Raw genomic sequence first — 13,076 nt, 5'->3', positions numbered from 1 at the left:
TTCAAAAAAGGATTTTAAAAGGATGTAAAATATGAAAATATTTATTTATTTATTATATAGTTTGAGACAGAGTTTCGATCTTTCTGTCCAGGCTGTAGTGCAATGGCGCAATCTCTGCTCACTGCAACCTCTGCCACCCAGGTTCAAGCGATTCTCCTGCCTCAGCCTCCCGACTAGCTGGGATTACAGGTACGCACCACCACGCCCGGTTAATTTTTTGTATTTTTAATAGAGACTGGGTTTCTCCAAGTTGCTCAGGCTGGTCTCGAACTCCCGATCTCAAGTAATCCACCTGCCTCGGCCTCCCAAAGTGCTGGATTATTTATTATTTTTTGAGAGGGAGTCTCGCTCTGTCATGCAGGCTCGAGTGCCGTGGCGTAATCTGCTCACTGCAACCTCCACCTCCCGGGTTCAAGCAATTCTCCTGCCTCAGCCTCCAGTAGCTGGGACTACAGGTGCTCACTACCACGCCCCGCCTATAGACACATTTAATACTTTCAAAATAGTTGGGAAATACCTGAATCCAGGATATTGAGGTCTCAAGCTCACTATTTACAAAAACTTTACAAAGCTAAATTGTGAGTTAATAGGTTCATTCTAGGCACAAGACACTTTCTTACTTTTAATAATAAATTACTTTATCATGTTTATTAAACGCAAAGGGATGTGTGTTAGAGGGGGTACAAATTAAGACCACGATAGGCTACTACTATGCCAGGCCAAGTACAAAATGAAAATGCAGTGACCCTTATTCAAATTCAAGAGAGCAACAGCAGCGAGTTAGTCCTAAGTGCGGGCACTCTGTGACTGCACAGGTCGCACGCTCGTGAAGCCAGCCCTGTCCAGAATCCCGTTTCATTCCCCGGGTCCCCCTCCCTCGCGGCACACAGTGCTGGGGTGCGGGGATGGATGCTGGCGTTGCTGTCACACTGCTGAACTTTAGGTCAAACTCTCAGCGCCGCGACTAGTTACCCTGAAATCAGGTATTACAAAACAGAACACACTTTTCTCTTTCTTCCCCTTTATTTAAAAGAGATGATAGGCTTAACGAGTTATTTTTAATAGGGCTTTTTTACACTTAAAAGAATCCGGGCGTACTATTTGCAAACCGCCTGCAGCAGGCAGGTCTGAGCGCCCCAGAAGGCGGCCGGCCTCAGCCTGGGCGCCTGCAGGGATCGCTCCCTGCTGCCCTGGCGCATATTTTCCCCAGGGACGCGGGCCACAGTCTCCCCTGGAAACCCTGGGTGACAGGCTCCCTCCTGGGCGACCTTTCCTCGCGTCTTTCGCTCTCCCGGAGCGGCACCTCCATCCCTCCCGGGCCGCTAGTCCTCCGAAGCAGGCCCCAACCCCGGCGCGAGCTGCCTCCTCCGCAGTCCCCGCCCGCCGCCAGCCCGGCCACCGCGGGACGGCGCCCTTCCCAGACGCCCGGGCCCTCCCGGGGAACCCAGCGCGCGAACCCCAGCCCCCGGCCCCGCAGGACGCGGGCGACAGGGCCCGGCCGCCGAGCCAGGGCTCCCAGGGGCCTCGAGGCGGCCGAACGCCCCCGCGTCCGCAGGCCGTCCCCGCCGCGCCCTCAGCGCCGCCGCCCTCGGGCCGGCCAAGGCTCCGCGGAGAGCCCCGCCCCGCGCCCCGGAGGCGCCCACCCCGCGGCCTAAGCGTGCGCAGCGCCCCTAGCGGCCGTGCAGAGCGCAGGCGGCGGCTCACGGAAAGAGGCCGCGGCGCGCCCGGCCCGGCCCAGCCCCCTCCCCAGCCCGCCCCCGGGGCCGCCGGCGGTGTCCGCGCCTCCGCGCCCGCCCCTGATTTCCTCCGGGCGGCGGCGGCGGCGGCAGCGCCTCGTGCGCGCGGTTATTTATTTCCGGGCCCCAGAGCGCTTATAATGGAGCCGCTGTCAGCAGAACCTTCTGCCGCCGCCGCCGCCGTCCCTCCTCTTTTTTTTCCCGGCAGATCTTTGTTGTGTGGGAGGGCAGCAGGGATGGACTTGAGCTTGCGGATCCCCTGCTAGAGCAGCCGCACTCGGAAAAGGCGCCGCAGCCGCGAGGAGGAACCGCCGCCGCCCCGCGGGAGGCACCGCCGCACGCGGCCTCAGTCGGCCCGCGCCCCGCTCGCCCCGCGCCCCTCGCCTCCCCGCAGAGTCCCCTCTCGGCGGCAGATGTGTGTGGGGTCAGCCCACGGCGGGGACTATGGTGAAATTCCCGGCGCTCACGCACTACTGGCCCCTGATCCGGTTCTTGGTGCCCCTGGGCATCACCAACATAGCCATCGACTTCGGGGAGCAGGTAAGCCCCGGCCCTGCGCCCCGCGCCCGCTCGCCCTGCCTCGGCCTTAGACACCCGGACACGGGGGCGCAGGGGAGTCACCTGCTCCGAGTCCCTCTTTATCCTGGAACGTTTGGTCGACTGTGCAGCTTGTCAAGGGTGACTTTTCCAGCACCCCATTCCCTCCCTCCCCTCAATTATTCAGCAGACTTTTCCAGCCCTCTCTGGAAAATGTTAAAGAGACTGGATGGTGTGAAGCTTCACCTTTGGAAGGGTTTTTAGTGCACAGCAGTATTATGTAATTTGCGATTATGTAAACCTCAGCTCTGTAATTAAAATGTAGTTTCTAGTAGCTTAAGTGCTGGGTTTTTATTTATCCATGGCTGGTGGTAATGGTGACGGTGGGAGATTCTGTTTTATAATGCGTCCAAGTTGATTTCCCAGGTACTTCTAATTTTTAAACATTTGTTTCGTAGCCCAGGTAAGGATTAGGAGTATCCCAAATGTGTCCTGATAAGCAGTCTTGACCATTTCTAGTTTGGGATTTCTTTTTTTCCTTTTCCTTTTCCTTTTCTTTTCTTTCTTTCCTTTTTTTTTTTTTTTTTTTCTTTTTTTCATGGACCACTAAAGAAAGGGAGCACGTTTTTGTTTAGTGTCGCCTTCTCGTCCTTGTTTCTTTTCATGTTTTCTCCATGTGGCGTCATTGCAAATCTAGCGCTGCAGGCTCTCCAGCGATGGGGCATTGACACCCTGCACTTTGCATGTGGGGACCGTTTTGGCAGGGCCACCAGCGGGATGCAGCTGCGTTCTAAGGCCGGGAGAGGATTTGGTGATGGGGAGGCAGTGGCACGCTACCCTGATGGGTAGGTGTCCGAAGTGGCCACGGCGTGCGACGAACGGCACTCCTGTGTTGTGGTACTGTCTTAATTCTTTCCTTTTAAGTAAAGAGACTTTAACGGATATTTATATAGAATATGCACCTATTTTGATGCAGTGCTCATTGTAAAAGCCTAACAGCTTTCCGAAGGCAGTTGCAAACCGGAGATTTGTTTGACTCCTTCGTTTGACACATAGCTATTTGGATTCTGTGCTCTGCACTTTTGAATGATTGCAACTCAGTAAGCTCCCTAATATGTAGCCCACATTGTAAGCTACTTTTTACTTTGAATTTTATTGGTGATAGGTGTTTACAGTGTGGCATATTCTCTAGAGACCTTTGTTTAGAGAGCCAAGCAGTGTCCTTTGATAAAATGTTGTCTCTTCTGTTGCCACTGCCCTGCCAGTGCCTCACAAGGGTACCCAAGGGCTTCTCCTTCCCTGCTGCACCCTGTTCCCACTCACCTTCCCTTCTTTCTTAAGTAACTGGTGACTTTGAACATTTCCTACAGTCTGTAGAAAAGCTTTTAGACAAGAATTTACTAAATTCCCCATTTTAGATTAGTCAAATGCTGTATATTCACACAAGCCTTTTCCTATTTTAAGGCTTACCTTCTTGGTGCCCCAAAGGTTGTCACAAAGCCCAGGCTGCTCATCTGAACTGGTGTGTGTTTGTGTGCATATAAGACTCATATGTAGGTAACTAGTGGAAACGAGTAGTCTGTGCCATCATTAAACCACCTCACTCATACCACAATATTGCCTCCCTTTTGCCTTGATTTAATGATTTGATTTTAGTATAAGAAAAAGAATCTCCTGAAGTCACAAAAGAATCTCCTGAAGGCTAAACATAAGAGACAGCTATCCAGATGGTTTATCTTCACAGGTCTAATAATTCTAACTCATCCTTAAAACATTGCCAACCTGATTCTCATAGCTGATGTAAGCAAAGTACTTAACAGAGTTATGTTTTTGTAGAGAAGCAAAATGTTATCAACAAGTGTCATTTGAGGTCCTTTTCCCAAAAACACCAGAGTGTTTATGAGGTTACAGGCTGCCTGGCGGCGGAGATATTTTATCACAGTTAGGGGTGGAGAGATGGGGAAAGAAAGTGATAGGTTTTCAAAACCTTGCGTTGCCTTCTGGTGTCAAATGATAATTGTTTTGCAAAATGCTGCAGGGTGAGAGAGCGAGACTTACTTACTCTTTCTCAGCATAAAACTGGAGGGAAAGAATTACAATGGAAGCTGAAGAGTGGCCTGGTATGTGTGGGTGATGAATAGAAGAACATTTTACCCCATCTCTTCTGAAGCACAGTAAAGAGGGGGAGAAATGAACCAGTTTGCAAAAGTGGGTCTAGGTTAGCTGAAAATATGCAGCCCTTGAGTTTATGTGGAGTTCTAGACAGATGGACACATGTAGGTCCTGCCGCCAAGTGGGCAGGTGTATTACACCTTGTTGGGAGTGAATGATGGTTCATTTGCCAGAGATTTACAAATCCTAAGACAGAGAGGTAGCATGAGAGTACAAAGATAAATGCAGCCTCACGTTCATGTGCTTTTGAGATGATTAAGAAATGCAAAATTAGACTGGGCGAGGAGCCTCATGGCTATGATTCTATTACTTCAGGAGGACAATCCTAGCACTTAGGGAGGCTGACGCTAGAGGATTGCCTAGGCTGAGGTGGGAGGATCACTTGAGCTCAGGAGTTCAAAGCCAGCCAGCCTGGACAACATAGTAAAACCTTGTCTCTATTAAAAAAAAAAAAAAAGGTGGGTGTGGTGGCTCATGCCTATAATCCCAGCACTTTGGGAGGCTGAGGCAGGTGGATCACCTGAGGTCAGGAGTCAAGACCACACTGGCCAACATGACAAAACCACGTCTCTACTAAAAAATACATGATTAGCTGGAAGTGATGTCAGGCCCCTGTAATTTCAGCTACTTGGGAGGCTGGGGCAGGAGAATTGCTTGAACCCGGGAGGTGGAGGTTGCAGCAAGCCGAAATTGTGCTATTGCACTCCAGACTGGGAGACAGAGCAAGACTCCATCTCAAAAAAAAAAAAAAAAATAGGCCAGGTGCAGTGACTCACACCTATAATCCCAGCACTTTGGGAGGCGAGGCAGGTGGATCACTTGAGGTCCCACCAGCCTGGCCAACATGGTGAAACCCTGTCTCTACTAAAAAATAAAATAAAATAAAAAATTAGCCAGGCATGGTGTTGCATGCCTGTAATCCTAGCTACTCAGGAGGCTGAGGTGGGAGAATTGTGTGAACTCCAGGAGGCAGAGGTTGCAGTGACCCAGGATTGCGCCACTGCACACTCCAGCCTGGGTGACAGAGTGAGACTCCATCAAAAAAAAAAAAAAAAGAAAAGAAAAGAAAAGAAAGAAAAAAATGCAAAAGTAAAAAGTAAAACATCTCATGAGCTTTTTAGTTTCTGGTTTGTCCAGAACAGAACAAAAGCAAAATCATATTAAATATTTCTTAGATGAGGTATTTTATGATTATAAATATCACAGTTTATGGTTTTTAAAAAAAAAAAACTGTACAGATCTTAATGGAAATCCAGCTATGTACAAGATTCCACTGAAAGTTAAATAAATAAGTTGCACATATGTGACCATGTAAAGGAATTACCTGTTAATGACCCCAGAGCCAGTATGTATGGAAGGACTAGGAAAGAGCCTGTAGCAATCTCTCCAGAAACTTCTGATATTCTCCATGAACATTACCTGTTGTATATAGGTTTCTTTGTCATTTTTTTAGCTCACTCAGGGAGGAAACCAAGTATTATGGAATATTTACTGTAACAAAACTAGCAAAACCTATTATCACATTTTTTCAATTTTGGTAGTGGCAATAATTTGAGGTGGTGAGTGGGAGAGGTTGAATTTTATACTAAAAAAAGCTCTACAGAATAAAATGATCTCCTTTTAATATTAAAACATAGGCACCATAGAAAATGGGAACACATCTACTTTTGCAGAAACTGAAATAATGTTTGTAATATAGAGTCCTATAGGTATATAAAATACTTTATGATCATTGCATATCTAGAATTATTTTATGTCCATTTTTACAGATTGAGAATCAAAAATATTAATCACTTCCATTGATTGGGCACCTAGTAGTGCCTGTAGCTCTGCATATGACATATATGAAGAAAGAATGGGAGGTCTATACATGGTGAGGTAATGGTTCAAGATGACACGGATAGTAAATGGCAGAGCTAAGGTTCAAGCCCATACCCACCTGGCCCTTACCAATTTAGGAATAAGTTGTAGCTTTACTGATTCTCAGACTATATCTAAATTTAATCTTAGCTATCGTATGTTAATTTTTTTTTTTTTTTTTTTTTTTTTTAAGACTGGGTCTCGCTCTGTTGCCCAGGCTAGAGTGCAGTGGTGTGATCTCGGCTCACTGAAGCCACCATCTCCCAGGCTCAAGCAATTCTCCTACCTCAGTTCCCTGAGTAGCAGGGACCACAGATGTGTGCCACCATGCCCGGCTAATTTTTGTATTTTTTGTAGAGATGGGGTTTCACCGTGTTGCCCAGGCTGGTCTTGAACTCCTGAGCTCAGCTGATCCACCCATCTTGCCTTCCAAAATGTTGGGATTACAAGGGTGAGCCACCAGCTCCGGCCTGTATGTTTAATTTTGAAAACTCAACAGATGTAGGATGATTAAAAGGAGGACTTCCAGTAAAGGGATATTATGACCAAGAAGTTCGTTTTAAGAAAAGCCTAATTACCCAGATAATTAAATCAACATTGTATCTTCTTTTAACAAGGCATTGATTTTGGTCAAGTGGGGGGAAGAAAGGATACCTCACAACAAAGTTATTTAGAAGTCACTTAGTCTTTATCATTAGAACAATACAGATTGCTAAGGAAAGAAGGAGCATATCAAGATGGTTTTTAAACAATGTATTTCTTTTAAAGTATCTGCAAATGTCCATTTGATCTCACCATGTCCAAAGAATTGTTATTCTGTTTAAATTTGTTTCAAAGTCCCTGATTTCCTTAAAAGCCAAATTCACTAAATTAGTAAATTAGTGAACTTTTAAAAAAGGTATTCAGTGTTACTTAAAATGTTAAGGACCACTTTGCTGTGAAGACCTTGAAAGAGAAAGAAAGTTGAAATTGTTCTCACTTAAGAAATGTGTTCTGCCTAGGGCCAGGTAATCTACGCTTTCATACTCAAAGGAGAAAGGAGGCCGGGTGCAGTGGCTCAGGCCTGCAATCCCAGCACTTTGGGAGGCTGTGGAGGGCAGATCACCTGAGGTCAGGAGTTCGATACCAACCTGGCCAACATGGTGAAACACGGTCTCTAGTAAAAATATAAAATTAGCCAGGCATGGTGGCAGGTGCCTGTAATCCCAGCTACTCGGGAGGCTGCGGCAGGAGAATTGCTTGAACCTGAGAGATGGAGGTTGCAGTGAGACAAGATCACACCACTGCATTCCAGCCTGGCGCCTGGTGACAGAGCAAGACTCTGTCAAAACAAAACAAAACAAATACTTTAGATATTTCAAGTGGCCTTATATGATTCACTGAATTTGGTTGGGTCTAATACGATAATTCAAAGACCAGAGCTCTTTATCTGTGCAGGGAGAGTTTTGCACATCAGTTGTGACAATTCCTGGACTAAGATGTGTAATAGGACTGTTCATATATCCTCAGCCCTTTCTATTTAGGAAACCTAGAGTTAGGCTTCTACAGTGTAAGAGGAGCCCAAATTATTAATATCACAAAGCAGACGAAAAGAGAAGCCCAGGAAAAATAGCTTGGAATAATAGCTCTCTACACCTCCTCCCAAAGTACAACAAAACTATTTCATTACATCAGGAGGAACAGGAATAAAAAAGGGCAAATGTAGTGTATGACACTGGCTCCATCAGGGAAGAGACTCTTCATCCAAGGTCACTGAGCAATGGAGAGGGCCTCCTTCAGCAGTGCTTAAGAGCTTGCCTTGAGGAACAAGATAAGGGTCTCTTATAAGATTCACTTCCCAAAGTGCTTAAAGAGAGAAATGGAAATCTCAAGGTTCTGAGTCACTGTGAGGGAGACTTTTCCCCCCTCCAATCTATTCTATAGTAACAGAATAAATTTCAAAATAATTATTTTTTCTAATTATAAATAGAAGTAATAGCAGCTAATTGTTTAAAGTTTGGTAAATTTTTAAGTGGGAAAAAAATACCTCTAATTTCATTCTGAAAAGTCCTTTAATAATTTGGGTTTCTCCTGCCAGTTTATTTTTATAACATAATTGAGGAAATATATGTGTATGGGGTGTGTGTGTATATATCATATATATACACATATAAAAATGATGTGTGTGTATATTCACATTTTATATATAAAATTGTATATGTGTGTGTATGTATGTATGTTTCACAAAACACAGAAGCATTTTCCCCAAATTATTTAAAAGTGTTTATGTATGATTTTAAATTGCAGCATAATTTTGGTTATGAGAGCATGCTGTAATTCCTTTTGCTGTATATTACCCTATTGTTAAACACAGGTTTTTTTTGTTTGTTTTTGCAATATAGAGTTTCAGTGAACATCTTTGTGTAATAAGTAGATAAACGTGTTTTCTCTGACTGCCTTGGGCTTTATGCCTGGCATAATTTGGTGCCTATTTCAGTTTCCGATTCATACATAGAAAATGAGGTCATGCCTTTCTTGCAGTCCATATTTAGTCAAGGACACTGTGACCTCCTTAGTCCAATTGATACTTACTTCCCTGCTGTGTTTCTCAGTTTTCTTTAGATGTCCATCCGCATTTAAAATACATCCCTTAAGATGACTTAGGTAAGTGAGTTGTTTCTAGAGCCACAGAGGTATAATCTTGAGGTTGGTTTGTTTACTCATTTATTCATTCATTTATTTATTGAGGTGGTTTGATGACCAGCCTAGATACTACTCTGTCAAAATAATTCCAAGCATATTCGTCATACAGAAACAATATTTGACTCTCTTTCTAGTAATAGATCAAATTCTTTAAAAGCAGTTTTTATTTTGTTTTGTTTCTTTGAGACAAGTCTCACTCTGTGGCCCAGGCTGGAGTACAGTGGTGCAAATATAGCTTACTGCAGACTTGAATTCCTGGGCTAAAGCCATCCTCCAGCCTCAGCCTCCTAAGTAGCTGGGACTCCAGGCATATGCAACCATGCCTGCCTAATTTTTTTATTTTTGTAGAGATGGGGTCTTGTGATGTTACCCAGGCTGGTCTTGAACTCCTGGGCTAAGCAATCCTCCCACCTCAGCCTCCCATACTGCTGGGATTATAATAAGGCATGAGCCATCACATCCAGCCTAAAAACAGTTTTTAAAGGGTACAGTGTGATACTGTTTATGGGAATCACTTTTTAGATGAGATAAGCCCAGTTTTATATTAGCAGTGAATAATTTGGTTTCCATATTTGGTTTGGGACAATGGAGCAGGTTATGCTAGGTGGGAGGAGGAGAGACCATGGATGGAGATCCATTCCTTTTTTGTCTTGTGTCAGTAAATAAGCCTCCTTAAACTCCTGATAGAGCATACCAGAGTGACTTGGGTGGTGTTTACATTCAAAAAAGAAAAAATCAGGTGTTTTCTAAACACCTATGACTCTATTAGTTTCTGTAAAGATGCAGTAGAGAAAAATCCAGGTTTCTACAGCCTTATCTGGGTCTCAGCTATGCACGTGAGTGACTTTTCTTTAAAGTGGAAATCACTGGGTTTTTCCTCTTTTTTTAGTATGACCACTAGTGCGTTGGAAGGCTAACCTATATTGCACATTTATCTACCTTATTAAATGAGTATCATATGGCAAAGCATAACATAGCATCTTTGGAGGCTGTGAATATCCGTTGTTGTGCTGGGCAGTCACGTGAGATTCAAAATACTTAACCAAGGGATTGGCACCAACCAGTGGGAGCTGACCTTGGCTGGTCCTGAGCCCTGCATGACCAGCAGTGTTATGGCCTTCTTGAGACTCTTAGGTGTGTGATGGGGTTTTTTAAAAAAAAATTTATAGGCCATGTGCCTGCTTTTACCATTTTAATACTAACCAGTTGCCAATTAACTGGTTAATAGTAATCAGTTGCTACTGGTTTCAGTAATTGGTTACTGTGAACTCAGTTTCCTCTTCTTGCTGTGCAGCATGCTCATGTAACCACGTGATAATAACACCAACACCATAAACATAGCTAATATTTATTGAGTTCTTGCTTTTTAATGTTCTGCTGTGGACCTGCTCTGGTCCCAGGCAACTAAAATTCACTAGAATTCCAGGAAAGATGAAGGAGTAACTTTGGTGGCTTCCTTTGGGAAAAGCATTTGTACTCTGTGACATTTGTTTTCCTGCTCTCATTTTGCATCTGTTCTAGAGAGATTCTAGAGTCAATGGCAGTCAACTGATTTTTGAACAAGGCGAGGAAGCATGGCCATATTCGACCCAGCCTCTGCCCTCAAATTGTTTAGAGCCTGGTTAAGAAAACACATGAAATCCCTTTGCAATTGGAGCAGCACAGAGCAAAATGTCTAATTATACAGCACAGTTTATTATGACACACAACAAGGTGCTCAGTCCTTGCAGCACAGCAGTAAGTCTGTGGTCCTGAAACAGCAAGATGTTTGGACATAGTTCTCTTCTGGAGGTACTCACCTCTTGCCTCTCCTCTCTAAATGCTCTGCTGGGAAACGTGGAGAGCTCTGGTCTGCAAAGATGAAGATAGAATTGCAAGATATGCCAATTAGCAGGCTTCATATCAAGCCATATCAGCCCAGGCGTTTTTGTTTGTTGATTGGTTTTGTTTTCCATGGCTTTGGGATCATTCAGTTCTTGTTCCAACAACCAAATACCACTCATGATGCTATAAGAACAAATGCACTTAAAATGACAAAGACAACATTTAGGAGGGCTTTCAGTCAACAAAAGGAAGGTTTATGCATCAGAACTTAGTGTTTTTCCTATGTAGTTGCTTCTTCATACCAAAAATGCTCTTTTTTTCTCTTTTTTTGTGATGGAGTCTCACTCTGTTGCCCAGGCTGGAGTGCAGTGGCACAATCTCGGCTCACTGCAACCTCTGCCTCCCGGGTTCAAGCTATTCTTCTGCCTCAGCCTCCTGAGTAACTGGGGTTAGAGGCAAGTTGACCACGCCCCGCTGATTTCCATATTTTTAGGAGAAATGGGTTACACCATGTTGGCCAGGCTGGTCTCCAACCCCTGACCTCAAGTGATCCACCTGCCTTGGTCTCCCAAAGTGCTGAGATTACAGATGTGAGCTACCATGCCCAGCCCCAAAAATGCTCTTAAAGTCCATCCAGGGAAAGAAAGTAACGATTATTTGTCAGGGCAAAGGTTGAGGCAATATTTATTCCCCTAGGTAAAATGTTATCTAAAAACAGTCTGTACATCTGGTTTAGGGTCCCTAGGAACAGACTGGCCAGCTTTGTCTCTAGTTAGGGGGAGGATATTTTGGTTTAAGTTAGCGCGCAGGTCCTAGCTGGTTTTTAGATCGTTAATGGCATTTTCCAGAGGTCACACTGAAAGGTGGGTTTGTCAGTAAGAATCTGCACTATCCTCACTAAGATGAGCTGACGTCACTGTCCCCAGCCTGGGGGACACAGGAGGGACTGCATGTATGTGGCTCTATACTCTGGAGTGTGAGCAGGTGACAGGCACTGCCACACACCACACCCACCAGGCTATCCCATCTAAGCAGAGATATGCCAGTGAGGACCTCTGGCTCCAGGCTAGGGAGAAATCCAAAGACAGAGCAGAGTCCCCAGACAGGGAGTTTCAAAGATGACTTCAAAAGTGAGGCTGAGGCTTCTTAGGACATTTCGTCATCCTGATTAAATAGCTTGGAAGCAGAATATCTGCTGATAGGTTAATGAGACATTTCCTAGGGAGCCAGATGAACCAGGAACCAGGAGGGGCAGAGGTCAGCTTTGTGGTTATCAGCTTCTGAAGACATGAGAAGGAAAGGTGGCTTATTCTAGCGTGTGACCCAAAGAGGAATATTATGGGCTTGGAGTCTTGCAGGTTCGGTCATCCTGTGTGAGCATTTATACTGTGAGAACTAGTTGCTTCAGGTTAATGCCTTTCATTCAAATTATAGTGAGTCTACATCAGTATGCTTTTCAGAACCTTTGTTTCACTTAAAATATATATATACATATACACCAGGCACAGTGGCTCATGCCTGTAATCCCAGCACTTTGAGAGGCCGAGGTGGACGGATAACTTGAGGTCAGGAGTTCAAGACCAGCTTAGCCCAAATAGTGAAACCATGTCTCTACTAAAAATACAAAAATGAGCCGGGTGTGACGGTGGGCTCCTGTAGTCCCAACTACTCAGGAGGCTGAGGCAGGAGAATTGCTTGAACCCAGAAGGTAGAGGTTGTGGGTGAGCCAAGATCACTGCACTCCAGCCTGGATGTCACAAGGAGCCTCCATCTCAAAATAAATTAATAGTAAAATAAAAATATATATGTGCTATTTAAATCGAGGAGAGTATGTGAGTTCCTGACTACCATTTTCTAATTTGCCATTTGACATCGCTGGGGCTGCTTTCTGTTTCCAAAATGATTTTTAAGATGATAAGAATTTTGTATGCTTTTTATGCTGCCCTGTGAGCCACCCAGAGATCGGCCGGCCATTGAATCGTGCACTTTAACAGAGGGGAATAGTAGTGTGGAGAATCTAAAATAGTAAATAACAAAAAAAAAAAGTTCTCTGACTTAGTGCTTTGAATGGTTTGGCAGGAAATTCACCATGGCTGGGACACTGAGGCCTCCCACCATGTGGGGCCTAAACTTGACGTTTTATAAAGGCAAACTGCACAGAGGAGAGTAACAGATATTCACGCTTAATACAGAGGCAGTGACTTTCACCTCTTCGTGATTCTAGCCAAGTCCAATGCCACAACTGGAAAGACAGCTCGCAGCCGG

The 13,076-nt window shown here is 44.8% G+C and overlaps 1 protein-coding gene across 1 annotated transcript in view; it reads left to right on the top strand.

Annotated features, from left to right (window-relative positions):
* Window positions 1–1,857: 1,857 nt before the first annotated feature.
* Window positions 1,858–13,076, top strand: part of ANKH (ANKH inorganic pyrophosphate transport regulator) — a 174,202-nt gene continuing 162,983 nt past the window's right edge. Inside the window, exon 1 of the mRNA XM_012475254.3 lies at window positions 1,858–2,276. Within this exon, the coding sequence (XP_012330677.1) occupies window positions 2,181–2,276 (96 nt within the window). The 5' untranslated portion in view covers window positions 1,858–2,180. The remainder of the gene's footprint in view (window positions 2,277–13,076) is intronic.

This window comes from Aotus nancymaae, unplaced genomic scaffold (genome assembly GCF_030222135.1).
Source record: "Aotus nancymaae isolate 86718 unplaced genomic scaffold, 86718_ANA_hifiasm-v0.15.2.pri h1tg000014l, whole genome shotgun sequence".
Classification (NCBI taxonomy): Eukaryota; Metazoa; Chordata; class Mammalia; order Primates; family Aotidae; genus Aotus; species Aotus nancymaae.
The sequence above is the reverse complement of the archived record's forward strand: the minus strand, read 5'-3'. Positions and strand labels throughout refer to the sequence as shown.